Source organism: Apodemus sylvaticus, chromosome 12 (genome assembly GCF_947179515.1).
Source record: "Apodemus sylvaticus chromosome 12, mApoSyl1.1, whole genome shotgun sequence".
Classification (NCBI taxonomy): domain Eukaryota; kingdom Metazoa; phylum Chordata; class Mammalia; order Rodentia; family Muridae; genus Apodemus; species Apodemus sylvaticus.
In genome coordinates this window covers 32,545,954-32,566,204 of record NC_067483.1, presented here as the reverse complement: position 1 = coordinate 32,566,204, position 20,251 = coordinate 32,545,954, and the positions used below count along the sequence as shown (strand labels likewise).

General features: G+C 43.7%; 1 protein-coding gene across 1 annotated transcript in view; it reads left to right on the top strand.

The window, feature by feature from the left end:
- Nckap5 (NCK associated protein 5) overlaps window positions 1-20,251 on the top strand; it is a gene marked incomplete at its 5' end in the record, with an annotated part of 602,587 nt that overhangs the window by 475,500 nt on the left and 106,836 nt on the right. The window contains 3 exons of the mRNA XM_052201054.1: window positions 5,437-9,155; window positions 10,188-10,365; window positions 18,134-18,209. Coding sequence (XP_052057014.1) covers window positions 5,437-9,155; window positions 10,188-10,365; window positions 18,134-18,209 — 3,973 coding nt within the window. The remainder of the gene's footprint in view (window positions 1-5,436; window positions 9,156-10,187; window positions 10,366-18,133; window positions 18,210-20,251) is intronic.

Sequence of the window (20,251 nt, the reverse complement as noted above, 5' to 3'; positions counted from 1 at the left end):
GGGGCTGCTCTTCCTTACATGCCAGGAATGTCTTCCCCGCTTCCTGTTTTATTTTATTATTTTATTTGTGTGTGTGTATACGTACATATATATGTGCACACATATGTATGTGTATTGGTGCCTATGGAATCTAAAAGTCAGCCTCTGCTGTCACTCCTCAGACCTGTCCATGTTGTTTGAGACATGGTCTGTCTCTGCCTTGAATCTTGAACCTATCAATTTGGTTAGTGAGCCTCTGCCTCTGCCTCTGCCTCTGCCTCTGCCTCTGCCTCTGCCTCTGCCTCTGCCTCTGCCTCTGCCTCTGCCTCTGCCTCTGCCTCTGCCTCTGCCTCTGCCTCTGCCTCTGCCTCTGCCTCTGCCTCTGCCTCTGCCTCTGCCTCTGCCTCTTTGGCACTGAAACTGCACACCCAGCTTTGGGGAGGAGGTTCTGGGGATCTGATATCAGGTTCTCATCCTTGTATGACAAGAACTTCACTAACCAAGCCATCTGCCTAGTCCCTTTCCAAAGTGTGGGACAATCACTCCTGCAAGACCCCACCCCACCCCCATCTGTACAGAGCTTCCCAAACTGCAGGAACCTCTGAGTGAGCTTCCTTGCATATTGGAACAAGCCAAGCATTTTGAAATAGCTACTTTAGCAGTTCCTCAAAAGTTAGCAAAGTTCACCAGGATGGAAACTGCAAGTCAGAGTATTCAGAGTTAACTTTTCTACTATTTGGATGAATTTCGTCTGCGGTTTTCAGTACTTAAAAAAAAAAAAAACTCCAGAACTTATAGACTCTACTGGTGATGGAGTAGCTTTGTCATCTGCTGAACTGGAGCTCTGAAAAAGATTTCCAGTTTGCATTTTGAGGCTCTTCCTATAGACCTAGGCTTCTAATGCAAAGCAGAGAGCAGACTGCATTTATCTAAATTGCTCCCATGAGGAGTAGCTCAGAGCCCGGAATAATGACTGCCACATCCTGGCCAAGAGAGTGATGGGACAACAGTCCGAGTGGTTTTCTTATCTCACTGTGTTCCTGAAAGTTTTTTGCCCCACACGATCCCCTTCTCTTCTCCTGTTGTCTTTTTAAAGATTTATTTTTATGTACGTGTTCAAATGTGGGCATGCACACTTGCAAACGAGTGGCCACAGAGGCCAACGGAGGACAGTGCATTCCTTAGAATGAGAGTCCTGGGTGGCTGTGAGCACCCTTCCCAAGAAGCTAAACTCGGGTCCTCTGAAAGAGCAACTAGTACTTCCCTGCCGTTTGCCTGTTGTGCTTCTGCCTTTTATTTCCTTTTTGCTTCTCCATTTCTCTCCAATGGCCATTTTTGCTTTTTTCATCATTTTATTTGTGTATGTATGTGGGGTGCACATGTGTATACAGGCTCATGCCTGTGTATGCATGTTTGTCTATATGCCAAAGGATTGTTAGGCTGTTCCCTGGGAGCCTTCTACCCTTCCTTCCATCCTTCCTTCCTTCCTTCCATCCTTCCATCATTCCTTCCTTCCTTTCTTTCTTTCTTTCTTTCTTTCTTTCTTTCTTTCTTTCTTTCTTTCTTTCTTTCTTTCTTTCTTTCTTTCTTTCTTTCCTTTGTATTGAGTTGGGAATCCCTCTTTGATCTAGAACTCTCAAAGCAGCCTAGGCTGGCTGGCCAGCAAGTCCAAGGATCTATTTGTATCTGCCTGGACAGTACTAGAATTAAAAGTATTCACTAGTACACCGAACATTTTAATTTTGGTACTAGGGATCAAATTTGGATCATCATAGTTACATGATAAGAACCTTACCTACTATCTGGACACCTGTCTACCTAAAGAATAACTGGTGGGCATTCTTCTAATTGGGACAGTCTTTGATATACTAAGGCAATATCTCCCTTGAAAGAGAGAAAAAATCCTTCAGAGACACTCCTCAGATGGCCACCCAGTGACAGTCCAAGTGTACCTATGACAGTTTACAGCCTGTGACAGCTCAAAAAGTACACTTTCAGTTCTCAGGGTCCTAGCAAGCTATATCTGGGCCCTTGGGACATTTTAAAGTTACATTATTTCTGCAGTTTGTGTCTAGCATCAGGTGTTTTATTTAGTATTGACTTACATAATAAATCACAGGATTCTGAACAGGAACACATTGTTAAATTATATAATAATAAATGTGTGAGTAATAGCTTCTTTGAGCCCACAACTATTTTTTAAATATCATTTGTTGTAGAAACAGAAAGAAAAGCATGTAAAAAATTCACTAGCCTTTCTCAGTTGGGAAATCTGGTTCTAATAGATTCAGTTACTACCATATGTGACCCACTCTTAAAAGTACTGTACAAATATAACTCATTTAACACTTACAACATATTTAAAGTCCTGTTTTCCTCATCTGTGTATGCATTCCTCATTCATGTATGTGTGCTAGGTATACATATTTACAGGTATCTGTGTGTACATGTGTGTGGGGGGGGGAGTGCATATAATGGCCAGAAGTCAGCCTCAGTTATTACTTCTTTGATATCATCCACCATGTTCTTTTGACACAGTCTCTCACTGAACCTGGAATTCACCAGTTCAGCTTGGCTAGCTGCCTGCAGCAAGCCCTGGGGATATTCCTGGCTCTGCCTCACCTGTATTGGAATTCTAAGCACATGCCTCCATGCCTGGCATTTTTAAAAATGGGCTCTGGGTATCAGCTTCAGGTCCTCATGTTTACTAACTAAGCTGTTCTCCAGCCCCAACTATCCCAAATTTTTAGCTAAGAAAACCCTGCTTCTGAGGATTTAAATATATGTCCCAAGCACATGGCAGTGCATGATAAAACCAGGTATTAGTTCTAGAACCTTCCTGCTGATGACTCTGTTATCCTGGCCTTGTTGAGTCATCCTGGCTTTGTTGAGTCATCCTTTCATATAGAAAGCTTATACCTGCTGTTGGCATTGAGTTATTCCCATGAACACCAACATTTCCATAAATAACATGTAGTATTTTCCTGGCAAGAGATAGAAAGGTCTTGAGGACACTAACTGTGCCCCAAGCTTATCGGAGGCCTCCTTCAGTCTTCTGTACTGCCTCCTAAGTACTCTATTCTGCGTTCTTGAACAAAGAATGTAACAGTTATAGGAGATGCCCCTCCCCAGGCTCTGTCCCCTGAGGTTCTCATGTTCCCCTGCTACCCCTGCCAACTTTCAAGAGGTCCACACTTGTCTCAACTCATCAATATAAACTCCCATGAGAGACTCGGGGAGGGAATGTAGCTTATCTCATCAGAAGATTCACAGCCTTTGACTTTATTGGTATATTGAAATACAGCATGAACTGGCTGGGGACAAGAAGAGGAGAGGTCAGTAGGCAGGAGCTGAGTTTACTTGTGTGACTCTCAAGATCATGGGAAATCTTAGAAACACACACCGAGCAAGCCAATTCTCTGTTCCATCTAGAATACTCAGGCTCTGGGATGATATATCTTCTGATTTCCAGAGGAGCTTTGAATGATGCAATTTCCGAAAATTGAAGAACGAAGCTCTAAGAGGAAAAGGGTAGTGTCAGCAAATCACATCTGTCCCAGCAGCTCCAGACACTGGAGACTTTTCTGAAGAAAATAAATAATTGGACGTCAAGACAAATAAATGTGTGTGCTGGAGATAACAAGAGTAAATTTCAGGAAAATGGTTTAGATATAATCCAATGTCCATAGCTTACAAAACAGTTCAGTTTCTGATGGAGGTTGCTGGTCCTTTTTCATGTCTGCATTCAGTTCATATTCAGACTCTTTGACAGGGGCTAGCTGGCATAATGATCCTCTGAAACTGCCATATTTGTTCCTAAAATCAGTCGCCATTAGGAATTTTGACAAGATCCTGAGCCGGGCTGAAGAGATGGCTCAGTGGTGAAGTGCTTATACCACTCTTCCAGAAGACCCAGTTCCTATAAGCTACATTGTGCAGCTCACAACCACCTGCATCTTCAGCCCTAGGGATGCAAACACCTGCTTTCATCCTTTATGAGCACCTGAACTGATGTGCACACAGCCACATTCATGCATGCATACACACATACATACATATACACATACATACATACATACAATTAAAAAGAAAATAATAATTTTTCATGTAGGTCAGCCCTTCATTGTTCCAGTGTGCTAGTTTCCGACTTAAACTCTGAAATGCCATTGGAAGAACACTGCCAAGAAATCCTGTGGGTTTTGTTTAACACCAGATCATGCAGACAGAAAGGAGACTACCAGTTAAGCTTGATATAGCAGTACAGCACCCAGATTAAGAGTGTGGACTCCAGAGCTGGCAGCCCAAGTTCATACTCCACTCTAGACACTTTGGGGTGGCAACCAATTTCACGGGTTTGTAGTAAGTTCCGAGAAAAAGAAAAGATAGGAGTCCAGATGCTTGTCCAAATCTCCTATCTCTGAGACCTGCCACAGAGCAGGCTTGTTGGGCCTCAGAGTCCCACAGCAAAGGGAAAGGACTCAGGCATCTCTCTCATGGTGGTCCAAAGCTGCAGTTAAAGCAGCATGCCAGTAGTTGGTAGAGGTCCTCAGTGGATGTCACTTCTCTGCTCCTTGTTATCCATTCTGTGAAAAACAAAACTGTGGAGAACCTTATATTTCATTTCCCATCCACTTTTGGAAGACTGGCATTTGGGAAGGTGCAAGGGCAGGAAACTGAGCTGCTAACCTCAGTTGAAAGAGTAGTGACCACAGGGAAGCCACTGGTAATGTCCAGATATTCATGTAGATATGCACACACATGTTTGCTGGTGCACATGCTAACTTCAGAAACCTTTCCTAGACACTCACAATGACAAAGAGCGACCAACCATTAGACTGGCAGATTGAATTGCTTTGCTCTCTCCTCCGTCCCCCTCCTTCTGCTCTGCCTTCACTGTCTATAGTGAGGCTATGTTGTCCTCTGCCCATTCCCTAGAAGAAACTTCTTGAGCACACCTTCTTGACTTGCATATCTAACCATTCTGTTTCTTCTGCTTGGAAGACATTTTCCTCACCTAGAACTCTAGGTAAGTCTATAAGTCTTTGAAGGAATAGTTAAGTTAAAAAAAATCAAATGTCTCTCCTTCATACCTCTTACTATCTCCATATAGACCCACAGGTGTTCCCTGTGAACCTCTACAATAGCCAGCCTCATTCTCCTTCTCATCCGTATTTTCTCGACACGTAGTTAGCTGTGCTAATGGTTCCTCACTCCAGTTGGGTTTTCTACACTTAAAGGAATAGTTCTTACATTTCATTTCTCTATTTCACCATGCTGCTTAGCACAGGGTCTTATGGAGTGGATATTTACTGCATAGTTGCCATTGTAGAAACTGTTCATATGTGTGAATATTTATCACCCACTTATACAAATTAAATCTACGGAGGGGCTTTTCCTTTGTTTATTTGAGATCTGTTTGGTTCAATCACGTCTCATATCTATATTTTTCTTTCCTAGCAATCATCACGGATCTGGGATAAAAGACTGAGTATCGATTCTTCACTCCCAAGCGGGTTCGCCAGCCCTGCAGATGAACTACCTCCAACCCGTATCAAAGAAAGCCACATTTTGGAAGGACTGAGGAAGCTACAGAGTCGGAAAGCATTCCTTGAGTCACCATCATCAGTGATAAGCAAATGGGGTTATAAAGATTGCATGAACTCCAACGAAGGCATCTATTCGCCAGGAATTAAAAACAGCAGCCTCAAGGAATATCCGCCCTGCCAACCACCTGGCATGGGGATCCCCGGCCAGAATCTCCATCAGACCTTCATCTGTGATGCAAATTCTCATGAGGATGCACATGAAGACTTCCCGTCATCAGCCTTGCCACTAATGGCTCCAAGCCAGGGCTGTAGGATACAGGGCAGTAAATTGACGCACAGCATTTCAGACAGTCTATTTAACTGGGAGCCACATAGAAAATACTTTGCAGAAGGTACGGTCTCAGTTCATACCAGGGAAATGCCTGAAAGGCTAGCTCGTTGTGCCAGCCACTGCCCCTTGGAGAGGAAGCTATGCTCCAGCATTCACCTGCCCTGGGTGCAAAGAGATAGGGACCCACACAGCCAAGGTCATGGCCGAGTGCCTCGGAACCTTCAGCTTTCTGATACTGATGACAATGAAACCCTAAATGAGCTGCACATAGAGAGCAGCGATGAGAGAAGCCATTCAGACCTGTCCTTGACTGGGGACACCGACAAGTCCATGGAGACCCTAGAGGTGGGATTCGGAAAGTCTGAATGTGGCCCTCGTGATCTGGGGGAAGGAGAATGCCCCACCCACTTGGAGCCTAGCGCAAAGGCATTCAGCGTCATCAAGCAGCAAAGGGTTATCAAGAGGACCTCTTCAGAAGAATGTGTCAGGGTCATATTTGATGCAGAAAATGGAGAGCTGGTGGAATTCAGCTCTCACCAGGCTGGAGTTGTCACTGTCACCAGGGATGAAGTTTCCATCAGCTCAGCCCCTGCTGGGCCCTCAGGAGAACTCACTGAACTTTCACCTCAGGGAATTACTCACTTACAGGCAGGAGCTACTGCAAGAGACTATCCTTTTCTGAAGAGACCTGAAGAGGAGACTGAGAAGAACATTCCAAAAGATGAAAACAGGATTCTCACAGCTCCAAATGATTCCTTCAGCTCTCGGACTATAGTAACTCAGAATTCCCCACGACCAAAGCTTGCCAAACCAACACAAGGGGTAGCCTGGCAGAGTAATTCTAGACCTGTTGCAAACATGGGTGTCTATGCAAAGCAAGGTCTGACAAAAATTCCTTCCAGAGGCAAGTCTTCACCTCAGAAATCCAAACTGGTGGAGCCTCGGCCCACCATGCTAGTCCCCTCCAGTTCTCTAGTGACTCTTGAAAAGACACCAGCATCCCCTACGGGGAAACTCTTACAATGTATAAAAGCAGAGAGCCCTGGTTCTCTCTGTGATATACAACCAGAATCACACATTCCAAAACACCCCACCCAGATTCCTCATATCTCCAAAATTTCCAATAAAAAGAACTGGGTTCAATCCCCCAAGAGTCAGACTGCAGGGATCCAATCAAGGCATCCCATGGGTAGAAGAGACAGTGGTGAGTCCCCCATGAGGACCAGAGGCCGTAGCTCTGAGACACAGACAAGAATGAGGTCTCCTTCCCCTCCAACTCCTCCAGGGAGGTCAGTGTCCCTCCTGGTTAGACCCAGTTATGACTATCCACCACCACCATCACCTGTCCCTGGAGACAATGTAAGTCCAGGGTGGAAAGGATCCTCTGCCTGTCTTGTCTCTTCCAGTCCAGCTATGTCAGAAATACAGAAGAAGAAACCATCTGTGGCCTCCAGAAAGTCTACCTTCCCTCCAGCTCTTCCCTCGACCCAAGCAGTGGTGCATACCCAGTACCCTGAGCACACATCCTCTAGCCCATTTGCTGTGATGGCTTCAGGGCCTCCAAAAGTCTCTCCAAAAAGAGGCATCCCTAAACCTCCCACTCACCACGCACTTGGAACCTCCCACATGGACACAGACTTACAGACAGCCAAGACTTGTCCTTCAAGCTGTGAACTGCTAGAGGTGACATCCTGTAAAAGCTTGTCTCCAGGGAGAAAAAGACAGTTGAGTGACAGCACTGTGATGCCCCACAGGCCTTCATTCTCAGGGACGAATGAGTCCCTGACACCTCAGGTTAACACTCCATCCTCCTATTCCTCATCCTGTAGAAACCAGGGCACCTCACAAGGTGACCAAAACCCTCCCGAGAAAGGACCGAAAACTCGCCTCCCAGTAGGCCTCAAAGTTCTCATGAAGTCTCCTCAGTTGCTCAGGAAAACTTCCATGGTACCAGGGAAACAAGAAAAGGATAGTTTGAATGAAGCATCTCGGAGCTCTGTGTCAGCAGCAAACAAATCTAATCCTGAGGACTCCGAAGACCCTGCAAGTCTGGAGACCTCAAGATCTGAGAGAACCGCAGCCTCACTAGGTCTGAGAGGTCCAGACAGTCTAGCTAGAGGACTTGCCTTAGAGTCAACACTGCCAGAGTCGTTGGAAAGTAGCATCTCCAGAGATGACGGAAGAGACGGGGTAGACAGCAGAGCCATAAAAAGATCCTTCTCCTCTAGCAAGCCACACCTAAAGCCTGCTCTAGGCATGAATGGAGCCAAAGCTCGGAGTCAGAGCTTTAGCATCCACTTGGGAGAGAAGCCTTCCACACCCCCAACAGAAGGGCCAGGCAAGATTCGAACTCAGATTATCACCAACACGGCTGAGAGAGGCAATTCCCTCACCAGACAGAATATCTCAATGGAAGGGTCCCCAAGCGAGACTCCCTCTATCTCAACATCTGATAATCTGCCCAGTGCTGGAAGGCCTCTGGGAAACCCCCTTTCCAGGCAAGGTTCTCTCTGTAGCACGGGGAGTCCTAGCAGTCAGCATGGAAGCCCAAGCAAGATACCTTTGAGGATGTTCATGAGGCCAGAAGGACTCCTCCTTCCTGGAGTGGAAGACCAACAGTTCTCTACTCAGGAAGACTGTCCTGGGAGCGAGGTACATGAGCAGACCAGCAGTGGCCCCCATCAGCAGCCATCTACTCTGTCAGAATGCCCTCAATCCCTGCAAGTTCCAGGGAGGATGCAGCATCCAAGCGACTTGGAAACAAGTGGGATCTCTAAGCTAGAAACTTCTGGAAGGCATCCAGATGCTTCTCCGACTGGGACTACTGTCGTGAGCCCAGAAGCCCCCCTCTCACCCTCCATCGAAGAAAAGGTCATGTTGTGCATTCAGGAGAATGTGGAAAAAGGCCAAGTACGGACAAAGCCCGCCTCTGTGGAAGCGAAGGCCAGGGCAGGGCCTTCATTCACCAGCTGGTTTGGTTTTCGAAAGAGCAGGCTTCCAGCTCTCAGTAGCAGGGGAACGGAAGCTTCCAAGACTAAAGTGGAAAAGAAGGACACAAAACTGAAATCTGAGAGGAAAAAGGAGAAGAAGAAAGCTGAAGTACAATCGAAGATAGAAAACAAACTGAGTAGGGGTACCAAAAAGGCAGATGGTCAGAGTGCAGACGATGGATTGCAAAGCACAGAGAGTCTGAAAGCATCCCAAGACATTTATAACCAAATGAAGTCAGAGCCAAGGAATAGACTCAGCCCCTCTGTGTGCCCAACAAAAGATGCCTTCATGACAGAACTTCTAAACAGGTAGGTAACACGCATGTGAACGGAGAAGGGCAATGTAAAGGGGTCTCCCTGCTCCCCCAGCCCAAGGAGAACTATTTACTTCCTGATCATTAAATAACAGCCAAGCACAGTCTCCATACACGCAGAGAATATAATCTCTTATACATTAGCCGTAATTTAAACAGTGAAATAAAAGTTAGCAATAAAATGATAATTTAGTTCATGTTCCTTTCTTAACCAAGCCAATGGTCTTTGAAATTAAAGAATAGTGAGTTACATCCAGGTTGATAGCAATTCAACCCACACCAGGAACCATGAATGTACCCACATCGCATGAAATGGAAGAAAATTACACACACGTTTGAAAGCATGCCGATTTCATTGATCGCGCTGAGCAAATGTATACTTAGAACTTTCCAGAAGTAATTACTTTTCCTGCCGATCTTAAGCCAGAAATGTATTTAGCAATCACCCTTTGGCGTTTTATATTCTGTACCTCCCCAAAAGCAATTATAAAAATAAAATAGAGGCTATGGGGAGATGGCTCAGTCAGTAATGTGCTGGCCTTACAAGCATGAAGACCTAAACTCTGTCTTCAGAAGCCACATACACAAAAGCCAAGCATGATGGCACGGGCTTGTCATCCCATTGCAGAGGCTGTAGAGACACAGAGCCCTGGGCTTCTCTGGCCAGCCATCATAACCTACTTGGGAGATCCAGGCCAATGAAATATTCTGTGTCATAAACACCTAACAAGAAGACATCCTATACCACACACACACACACACACCAATGCACACAAACCTGTTTGTATGTGCGCACATTTAATAAACAGTGTAATGAAATAAGTTATTATCCTTGCAAATCTAAATTAACACACTAGTGAAATATTTGAAGATATTTTTGCTCAAGGCTAAAGAGCAACACTTATCACGGAAAGGTTCAAAGACAAAGAACCACACTGAGGTTACCTTAAACATTAAAGGGCTGGAAGAAGAGCGTGATTGAAAATGGCCGATGTAATTTATCAGAGGAATCACTTTCTACCTGCAGAGTTGATAAGAAAGCCGCTGTACAGACAGAGAGCGGATCAAAGGGTGTTTCCTGCAGGAGCGTGTTAGAGGGCACCTCCCAGGGCTCCTGTTTCGCCAGCGGCTCTGTGAGCACTCAAGGAAGTCAAAAGAAAAACATCAAAACCAAAGTCGATATGGAAAAACCAAGAGAATCCTTGGTAAGCACTTCTCCATGCTGGCTAGAAAACACTTGGTTCTAGATGTTCCGGTAAAGTGGGGTGGTGGCAATGGGAGAATAGACTGTCTTTCTAATATGTAGACTGTGCCTTTTTATATATAAATATCTTCTTTCCTCCCTCTTTTCTCCTTCTTTCCTCCCCTTTCTCTCTTCCTCTTTCCTCTCCTCGTCTATGTACATTTCTATGTGAATAGCAGTGTCTCATATGCTAACACATATGTAGAGGTCAGAGGACAATGTCCACTGTCATTCCTCCCATCCTCCATATTTGAGACAGGATCTCCTGTTCATGGCTATGTAGAGCAAGCTAGCTGACCTACACAGTTCCGTGTTTCTCCTGTATCCATGTCCCACCGCATCTCATTGAGGCCACAGACATACCGTATTATGCTCGTCTTTATATAGATACTGGGCATCTAAACTTGGGTCCTCACCCTTCCCTGGCAAGCATTTTAACTACTGAGCCATCTGCCTAACCAGAGAAAAAAGTTTGGGTTTTGTTTGTTTGTTTGTTTGTTTGTTTTTGTTTTTTTGGTTTTGTTTTGTTTTGTTTTGTTTTTTAAGGAAGAGAGAAACACAGGTGACAATTGCTAATGGTGGCAGCTGGACCTTGTGTGGGTGTGGTTCCGTATGAGAATACTGTTCTCATTGGGACTATTTTCAGACAATGCTATAATCTCTATACATTGCCAGAAAGCGTTGCTGCCAAGATCATCTTAGAATGATACCCAGTGCTAGAATTTTGTCTTGATGATGATTCTAGCACGAGCAGCAGCGAAAGAGGAATGGGATAAGAGATAAGAAAAGGCCAGATGAGTTAAGAACGTGTCGGCTAGTTTGATGTTCTGTGTGCCGTTTATTCTTTATGGAAGCTGTGCATAACAGGTAATCCTACACAGGCAGAGAGCTGTGAGCTATACAGAGTACTTAAAAACAACCAGATATTCTCAAGGTAAAATGATTTTATCTGGGGAGATAGCTTTGGCCATGCAAGCATGTCAATCTGAGCTTGGATCCCTAGTACTCAAGTAAAAATCTAGCCAGGATGGCATGCTACTATAAATTCAAGCCCTGGGGAGGTGGAGGAAGGAGGCAGGCAGCTCTCTCCAGCTCACTGGTCACCAAATCTACCTCCTTCAGTGAGCACCAGGTTCACCGAGAGACCTTCTCTCTCGATCAATAAAGAGGAGAGTGACTGAGACAGACATCTGACATCATCTGTCCTACATAAATATGCAACCATGTGTGCATGCGCACATCCACACAAACTTACACATACACCCCGCAACTGGCACACCAGAAACTGGAAAGTCCTTGAGAAAGACAGGTGACACTGAACTATGGCTGCACACATGTGTGCATACCTACTACAAATATGCACTGGTATAGACACAGAGAAAGTATTCTTTTTGTATCGTCCTACTTTAATAGAGCAAGACATTTAAGATAGACTAACATTTAGGGAGAAGTTGGGTGTTTGAAGAGAACAGATTCTAACAGCAATCCCGATTGGTGTTCCCAAGCTGCTGAGGTAACCCCATCCTCAGGGTGGGCTTTCTTCACAAACACATCTAAGACAACACACACATTGGAAATGTTTCTCCTCTGATAGGCCCGGACTCCAAAGAGCTCTAAGGTCTTTCTTTCAAGCTGACTCTGTTCATTGCAGGTCTTCCCCACCCCCCATTTTAACTCTTGGCTCATATGACATCATAGCTCTTTGAAAACATGGATGTCCCTTGCATTATAAAACCACAAATTATAAGCATATCTGAAGCTGCCCTTGTAGTGTCACTGAAAGGAAAAAGGGAGAAGGAGCGTAGAGAAGCGTGCAATATGCTGGAAATTCAATCCTACTGATGGAAGGCTTTGATAGCCCAGCCGAGCCCCTTATCACAGGCACGCCATTTAACTATGCCCCATTTAATATGGCTCTGACAGCTTAGGGTATATCTTTACTGTACAGAAGGACCAAAAAAACAAAAAAGAGCCTATGTTGAGCTTCTACAATTTCATTTTTGCTTTCTTATTACAGCCTAATGCTAAAGTAATTTAACATGCTTTTCCTTCCTCATCTGAAGTCTTCCTAGGGGTAAGAGAAGGGACCTCTGCTCTCCCCAGTATATCTGCAAGGAACACTCTTAATATTCCCTGTGAAGTCCACAGATTACCTAAGCAACCCAAGTTTACACAATCAATAGGAATATGCTAATTTCTCTCCTTAGCTGAGAGAGGAAATCAGTCATGCTGAGAAGGCTTTCAATATAAAAGAGTATTATTAACCTGGAGAAGACCAGCTGTGAACGTGTCCCTGTGTATTCCTACCTTGGACCTCAGCTTCCCTCTTGTTTTAGGCAGGGTCTCTTGTTTGCTGTTGCATAGTCTAGGCTAGCTGGCTTGTGGGCTTCTGGGAATTCCCCTGTCTTTGCCTCCTAGATTGTCTCAGGCCAACTGGGTTTGCAAGTTCATCCTGCCCTGTCTGCATGTTTGTGGGTTCCAAGAACCTGAACTCTGGTCAGTATGCCCACAGAGGAAGCAGTCTTGTCCACTGAGCCACATCCCCAACTCCGGATTTTAAAACTATTGTTATTCGTGTCCTCACTTTTGTGAATTGGGCTAAGATTACCGAGTTCAGGAAGGACTGTGCTTCCGTGTCCTTTGAGATAGTAAGAAATAGCAGAGAAAGCATATTTATCATGCATTATCATCTCAGGTAGAAGATTAGATGCAAAACAAAATGCATTCTTATACCATTGCTCATTATCGTGAATACCCTTGAACCTTTCAAAATTCAGAGTTTAAGGGAATTCTCTTTCCCTGGGGCTCAAGGTAAATTTGCCTTCTGCTTATTTTAAAGTAGGTTGGGAAGAAATTTCCTTATAGTAGTTGTTTAGTTGGAAATAATAGTGATAGATAACACCATTGATGTCACAACATCATCGTGAATGCAAACACTACTTCATTGTCAAGGCAAAGCTAAGTCAAGGGTTTTCTTCTTTTTGCCAGGCAGTACTTGGATCTGGGAACACACACACACACACACACACACACACACACACACACACACACAAGGCAAGCAACCTACCTACCCCTGATATAGAGCCGTAGCCCTAAAAGCCCTTCTCTCAAATCTCCTAACACAATGTGCCACCAGGCTTAGGTCTTCAGACAATGAAATTACATTTATTCCCAAGAGCCCAAGGCATTTTTAACCATTTTAATATTTAGTGATTGTTTTTATTTCCTTTCAATTACTGTGATAAAAATATCCTGACAAAAAGCAACTTAGCGGAGAAGAGATTTACTATCGCTCACAATTCCAAGTCATAGGCCACTATTTTGGAGGGAAGTCAAGGCAGAAACTTCAGATAGCTAGGCACATCACATCTATGGGGGAGAGCCCAGAGCAGCGAATCCATGTGTGCTTTCTTGATTGCCTGCTGTGCTCAGCTTAATTCCTCCACTCTTACACAGTTCCATACCCAAAGCCTAAGTAATGTTGCTGCCCACAGTGGGTACATCTTACTGTATAGTTATCTTATTGTATAGTAAGACAATCCCCACAGGCATGCCACAGGCCAATCTGATGTTAATAGCCCCACACTGAGACTCTCTCCTTCCAGATGTGTCAGGCTGAAAATTTAAACTAAGGATCACTGGTAATCATAATAGAAAGATTGTTTCCATATATGTTTTATATAGACCTCAAATCCCTTTATGTCACAAACTACTTAGCTCACCAGTAACTGTTTGGTCCTTTTTAGTATAGTTAAGATAAAATGTGTAAAAGTACCAGCAATGCTTCACCAAAATAAATCTTTTTCTCTCTATAGAACTTTAATTAAAGGCTGATGTGCCCACTTCTGCCATCATTGGTAGACCATTCGGCTCTAATGCTTTGTGTAATTTAGACCAGCAGCCATGTTACTTGGTGCTTGAGATGTATATTTTGTGTTTAAGTGAAGGGTAGGGAAGACCTCCCCTAGAAAGATGAGCCTGTGTGTGCTTTGCTTGCTGTCAGCTTCAAGTTGTTCCTTCCTATGAGTGGGGGTTGTTTTCTGAATAACAATTTTAAAGGAAGACAGCTCCAAGCTCTTATTGAATACTGCAAGACAAAAAATGAAAATCATTATCAAAGTTAAAGGGATGACACACCTCCATGGGACATAGGAGGGAGATGGCCTCCTGTGCATGTGCGTTAATATAAATGATGGGATTCTCTTCTCCCAAGTGTCACCTCTTCTAAAGAAAATCACATCTGCTAATAAAGAAATCATCAAATACCATCCCATTAAGACGGGGCTGCCGAGATGAAATAGCCAAAAATACTACCATAATTACACAAATGGTTATCATCTTATTAAGTCCTGCAAAATGTAATAATTTCAGCATCCTTAATTGAATGATTCCATTCCAAATGCTGTTTTGATGCAAATAAGCAGCCTTCCTTTTGCTAAGTTTTCTAAGACGTGAAATATCCAAAGATATCAGCTCACTCATTTTCCATCCCAGAATCTTGGTCTTTTGGCTATCTTCCCCTCTCGTTCTGCTTCCCCCTCTTACTCCCGCACATTTTCATGGCAAGTCATTCTTCCTGGCCCTTGAGTTGATTTTGGTATAAAAAAAAAGTGTTCTTTACTTCAGAAGCCCATAGGGTTAGAGTCATTCAGAGAGGACAGATATACAGGATTACAAATTCGGAGTGCCTAAATATAGAGTTCAGTTGTGAAGTCACATGTGTCTGTCTGTCGTAGTGGGTTGTAGTCTCACTTTTGCCTCTTATGACTTTTGCAAACTCTTTTCCTCCTGCTCTTCTGATAGTTCGAGTCAGTCATGATGAAGGCAGTGACATTAATGACTCCATACTGCATGCTGATATCTAAAGCATCTCTTGAGCTCCACAATGGACATGGGTTAAAGACACATCATTAGAAGATGAAGATGCTAACACTTGGGGCCTGAAAGGTAGCTCAGTCAGTAACTTGCTCAAAGACCCAAGTTCAATTCCCACAACCCATATAAAATACCAGACATAGTAGCATGCACCTGACACTGGGAAGGTAGAGGCAGCTGACCAGCCAGCCTAGCATTGTCAGTGAACGCCAGGCCACTGAGAGATCCTGTTGTAAAAATAAAAAGGTGGCCAGTGCCCGAAGAAGGGCACCTGAACTCCTGAGGTTGACTTCTGGCCTCCACATGTGACACTTGTGCTTCCATACATGAGTATGCACAAACATACACATATATACACATTAACTCTAGCACTAGCACTGACACTAACACTGATAAAAAGAAGAAACTCTCATTGAAACCAGAAACACTGCACACAGTTGTTAGTCAGAAGTCCACCTCTTCATAGAATGAACTATCTTTGGCAAATTCCCCATCTTGACCTAGAGTTTTCTCACCTCCCCGGAATGTTCCCCACATTCCACCTGCTGCATGATCCAGAGTGAAAATTAATTTAAACTGGAGCCTATGAAAATATAATTAGGAAGAGAATCTGATGCCAAAATAAAGTATGTTCCTGATTTCCATACACAGATAGTTTTAAATAATACATCCTCGCTGTGCATTGACATCTGTTTGTGTAGAGAAGTGGACTACGCCCTTCTCTCATACTGCCCTTCCTTCAGCTCCTACATCAACAAGAAGACCTTTCAGATCCATAACCACTAACAATACCCCTTGGCAGATGCCCTTTATAGATCAATAAGCCTTGAGTAAGCCTAGAAGCCACGTGCAGCATAGTCATAAAGTATAAATGATTGTTTTTATCCCAGTAAGTGTTGATAACTAGGAGGTAAAAAAGGAGAAAGCTAAATCTAGCCCCCAGGCCAGCATGCAGACTACAGCATTGGATGTAAACATAATGTTTGTATCATATTCAGCCTGAGCCCGGGGCAGATCCCTGAGCAGCATTGCCCTGTTCCTGTTGTAGTTGTCGGCTGCCCAAGTGACCAGCTATAACATAGCTTATAGGAGCTGTTGTGGGGTTGGCATTTCCTTGAGGACCTTGGCTGCCTTGATATTGAGACTATGTCTACACAGATGTAATGGCATAGAAATCTGAGAACCATGAAGGTTCCTGTACATGGATAACAGCCTATAGTCTGGCTTTCTGAGTTCAAATCTGAGCTCCTCCATTTCGATAAAGATGTATCATCCCTGCAGTTTCAGGGTACATCCTTTCTTAACACATGAGTGTTGGGACAGCACCATTCCCTAGCATCAGGTCAAGCATGTCAGGTCTATGTATAACCATACGTATAGACATTGTCTATGTCTATATGTAACCATACACATGCCGTTGCACGGGTCCTGGCATAGACAGTGCAAGTGTGGCTAGTTTTGCTTATTTGTGTGTTGTGGGGAGGAAGAGCCACATACATCCTGTGTGATCATGCTATAAGGGCAAGATGTCAACCTTAGTTGTCCCTCCTGAGGGACTTTGTATTGTTTTAATGACCAGGATCTTTGACTGGCTTAGAGTAGCTGAGCAGTAAGCCCTTGGGATTTTCCTGTTTGATTTCCTCGGTGATGCAATTACAAGTTAAAATCCCATACCAGCACATGTGGCTTTTTTACATGGGTGTTGAGGGATCAAACCCAAGCCATCATGCTTTTACGTCAAGCACCTTTCTGAGTGATCCAGCTCCCCAAATCAGTCAGCTGTTTCTATGATTGGTGTTGTTGATGTCCACGGCGCCCCATTGTTTGATTAGAAAGCCTGCGTTTCTACTTAAGATATATATGCTGAGCTTAAGGAAGGTCCTAACCCTCAGAATCACCATCTATAAAATACCAAGACTTGATGGGACTCTCTCTAACATTTCTTTTGAGGCACTGACATCTGGAGCTGGAGTATTCCAGCTTGAAGGGATGAAGACCTTTTTGTTTTTATTTTATTTTATTTTATTTTATTTTATTTTATTTTATTTTATTTTATTTTATTTTGAGACAGGGTCATCTATAGCTCAGGCTGAGCTCAAATTCATTATGTAGCTGAGGATGACCTTGAACTTCCATACTTTTATGATCATGCCTTTCTACCTTATGAGGGTTAGGGTTTTATGAATGTGCCATCAGGTCTGGTTTATATGGAGCTAGGGCTTGAACCAAGGCCTTCATGCTGGTCAGACAAGCCCTCTACCAACTGATCAACATCCCTAGGCAGGAGGAAATGTTTTTAATATGACACTTGCAGATGTGTCTTGCTAGTCTAGTTTGCTGAGCACACAACACAGTCTCCTTATTCCATTATGGAAAGAATGAAAAAAAAAAGACACTTTCTTAGAGAGTTATATTCTAAGAAAGGGTCACACGACCTAAATATGATTCAAGTATAGTCCCTTATTCTTATTAAAATAACTTATAGCAAAAGTCTGTGACTCAGGAGGAGTTATAGCTCCTTAGACTTTAATGTTTCCTAATACCCTGGTGTGAATGACTCCATTATAAAGTTTTAAAACCAAAGCAGTTAATCTTGAAACCACACATAGAACCAGGGACCCTGTGAGTGCTGCAGTTCAAAGCTAGGGCTGTAATTCTGGAAATGGGCTCTCTTAATTAAAACCTGTAATGAAGCCAGTTAATAAAGGCAAAGTAGAGTAAAGTAGACACACACGTTCATATTGCTACACAGGTGTATACATTCAACACACTTATTACAGAATGTGCTATTACGAAGTTTGCAAGCGATTGTTGTAGAATAATGAGTAAGAACTTCTAGTATCTTCTTGCTGCAGGGGGCAGAGGTCGATGAGGATGTACGAGATGAAGAGGACAGAGCCGCTGATGTTGCACTCCAGAGCCACATGATAGGTAAACATCCATGTGTTGCTTGATTGTCTCTCTCTGATGCATTCTCTTGGTGCAGAGGCCTTGTCTCATGTGTCCTACTATTATAGTGGTTGTCAGCCTTTGGTTCAAGACCCCTTCAGGGTTAGAATGACCCTTACATAGGGGTTACCTATGCCCATCAGGAAACAATGGATAGCTACATTACGACTTATAACAGTAGCAAAATTACAGTAATAAGGTAGCAATGAAATAATTTTATGATGGGGGGGGGGTCACCACAGCATGAGGAACTGTATTAAAGGATCCCAGCATTGGGAAGGTTGAGAATCACTGCTATATGGGGTAGGGTTTTTCTCAAAGAAGTTAGATGTTATATTAGTGACTTTTCCTGTTGCTGTGACATAATGCCTGATAAAAGCAACTTCAGGGAGAAAGGGTTTAATTCTGGCTCACAGGTCAAGGGCACAGTCCATCATAGGTGTGGCAGTGAGAGTGTGAGGCAGCTGTTCGTATGACATCCACAGTCGGGAAGTACAGAGATGAATGCTGGTATTCAAATCCCTGTCTCCATTGTATTCAGTCTGGGACCCGACCATAGTGTGGTGTTGTCCATTTTAAGGTGGATTCTGACCCTTAACTAACCTCTTGTATATATATGGCCAGAGCCTAGTCTGACCCAGATGACATGCTCAAAGGTTGGCCCTGTGGTGATGCTAGATCCTGTCAAGCTAATAGTGGAAGCCTTCACATATGCCAACCTAAAACAAGTAGATTGGACCTGGGCGTGGGGCTAACATAGTTGATGGAATCCTTACTTGGTGTTGACAAGACCCAGGATTTGATGCCAAGTACCACAAAAGGAAAGCAAGCAGAAACAGGAAGCCACACTCTTTCTGGGGTCTCGGAGCCACACAGTGGTGAAAACGTGAGTGCTTGCCAAGGAGTAGAGTGTGAGCTGAAGAGGAGTGTGTGCTGCTGTTCTATAGATTCCAAGGTGACACTTGGAACTAATACTTACTTTCCTAAGGAGAGAATCAATTCGTAGAATATCCCTTTAGAGAATGATCTCAAGAAGCAACTGATGCAGGACTCTATTGTTCGAAAACACAAGGTGGTGGCTTTCTGAAATGGAACATTTTTTAAAATCTGACACTTCACATATAGAGCTGTCTTAGTTTCTTGCCTGCTGCTATGATAGAATATCCTGACATATTTTATCATAAGCACAGCATAAGAGGGAAAGGGTTTATTTATAGAGCTCACAGTTCAGAGGTGCAGTCCATCATTGTGGGGGAGTCCCAGCAACTGCAGCACCTGGAAGCGGAACGAATGCATGTGTGTTCCTCACCTCCACATCTCCATTTATTTGGGGTAGGAATGCCCACTGAACCATCCAGCCCACAGATAAGATCAATCTTTCACATCAAGTAATCAATATACTCCCCCACAGGTATAACCAGAGACCAGTCTTCCCAGATGATTTTGTCAAGTTGAAAATTGACACTAACCATTACAAGAAACAAATAAAATAAGTAAATTCACTTATCAAAACCTTCAACACAATTTTCTTTTCACTATTTCTGTGGAAAGCCCTAAATATAGATAGACCTGAATTTACTTCAACTTGTTAGGTATTTCTTTCTTAATAAAGAAAAAAATCATAATTATTCAGAAAACCTGATTCAGCTGGCTGAGGTAAAAATGAATCCCAAGGACACAACAGTTAGCTTCCTGCTCCCAACTCCCTGAAAGCACTACAACCCTAAAACCAGCCCAGTTGTGTTTCTTAAAGTTGTACACACCACCAAATATAAAAGAAAAAATGTGCCCAGTGAAATGGGATTCAAGTGCCCTCTTTCAGCACCTGTTAGGAGACTGTGAAGGACTGTGACTTTCCTCTGTGTGAGGAGACTGAAGTAATTGATTGTCAAATCCCCAGACTACCTTGGGCACTTGTAGCATTCACTGTTCCTCAGGAGACACAGGTGGCTGTGAACATGCATGTGCTGATTGTGAACATGCGTGTGCTGATTAGACACCTTGGCATGCAGTGATGGACTGGG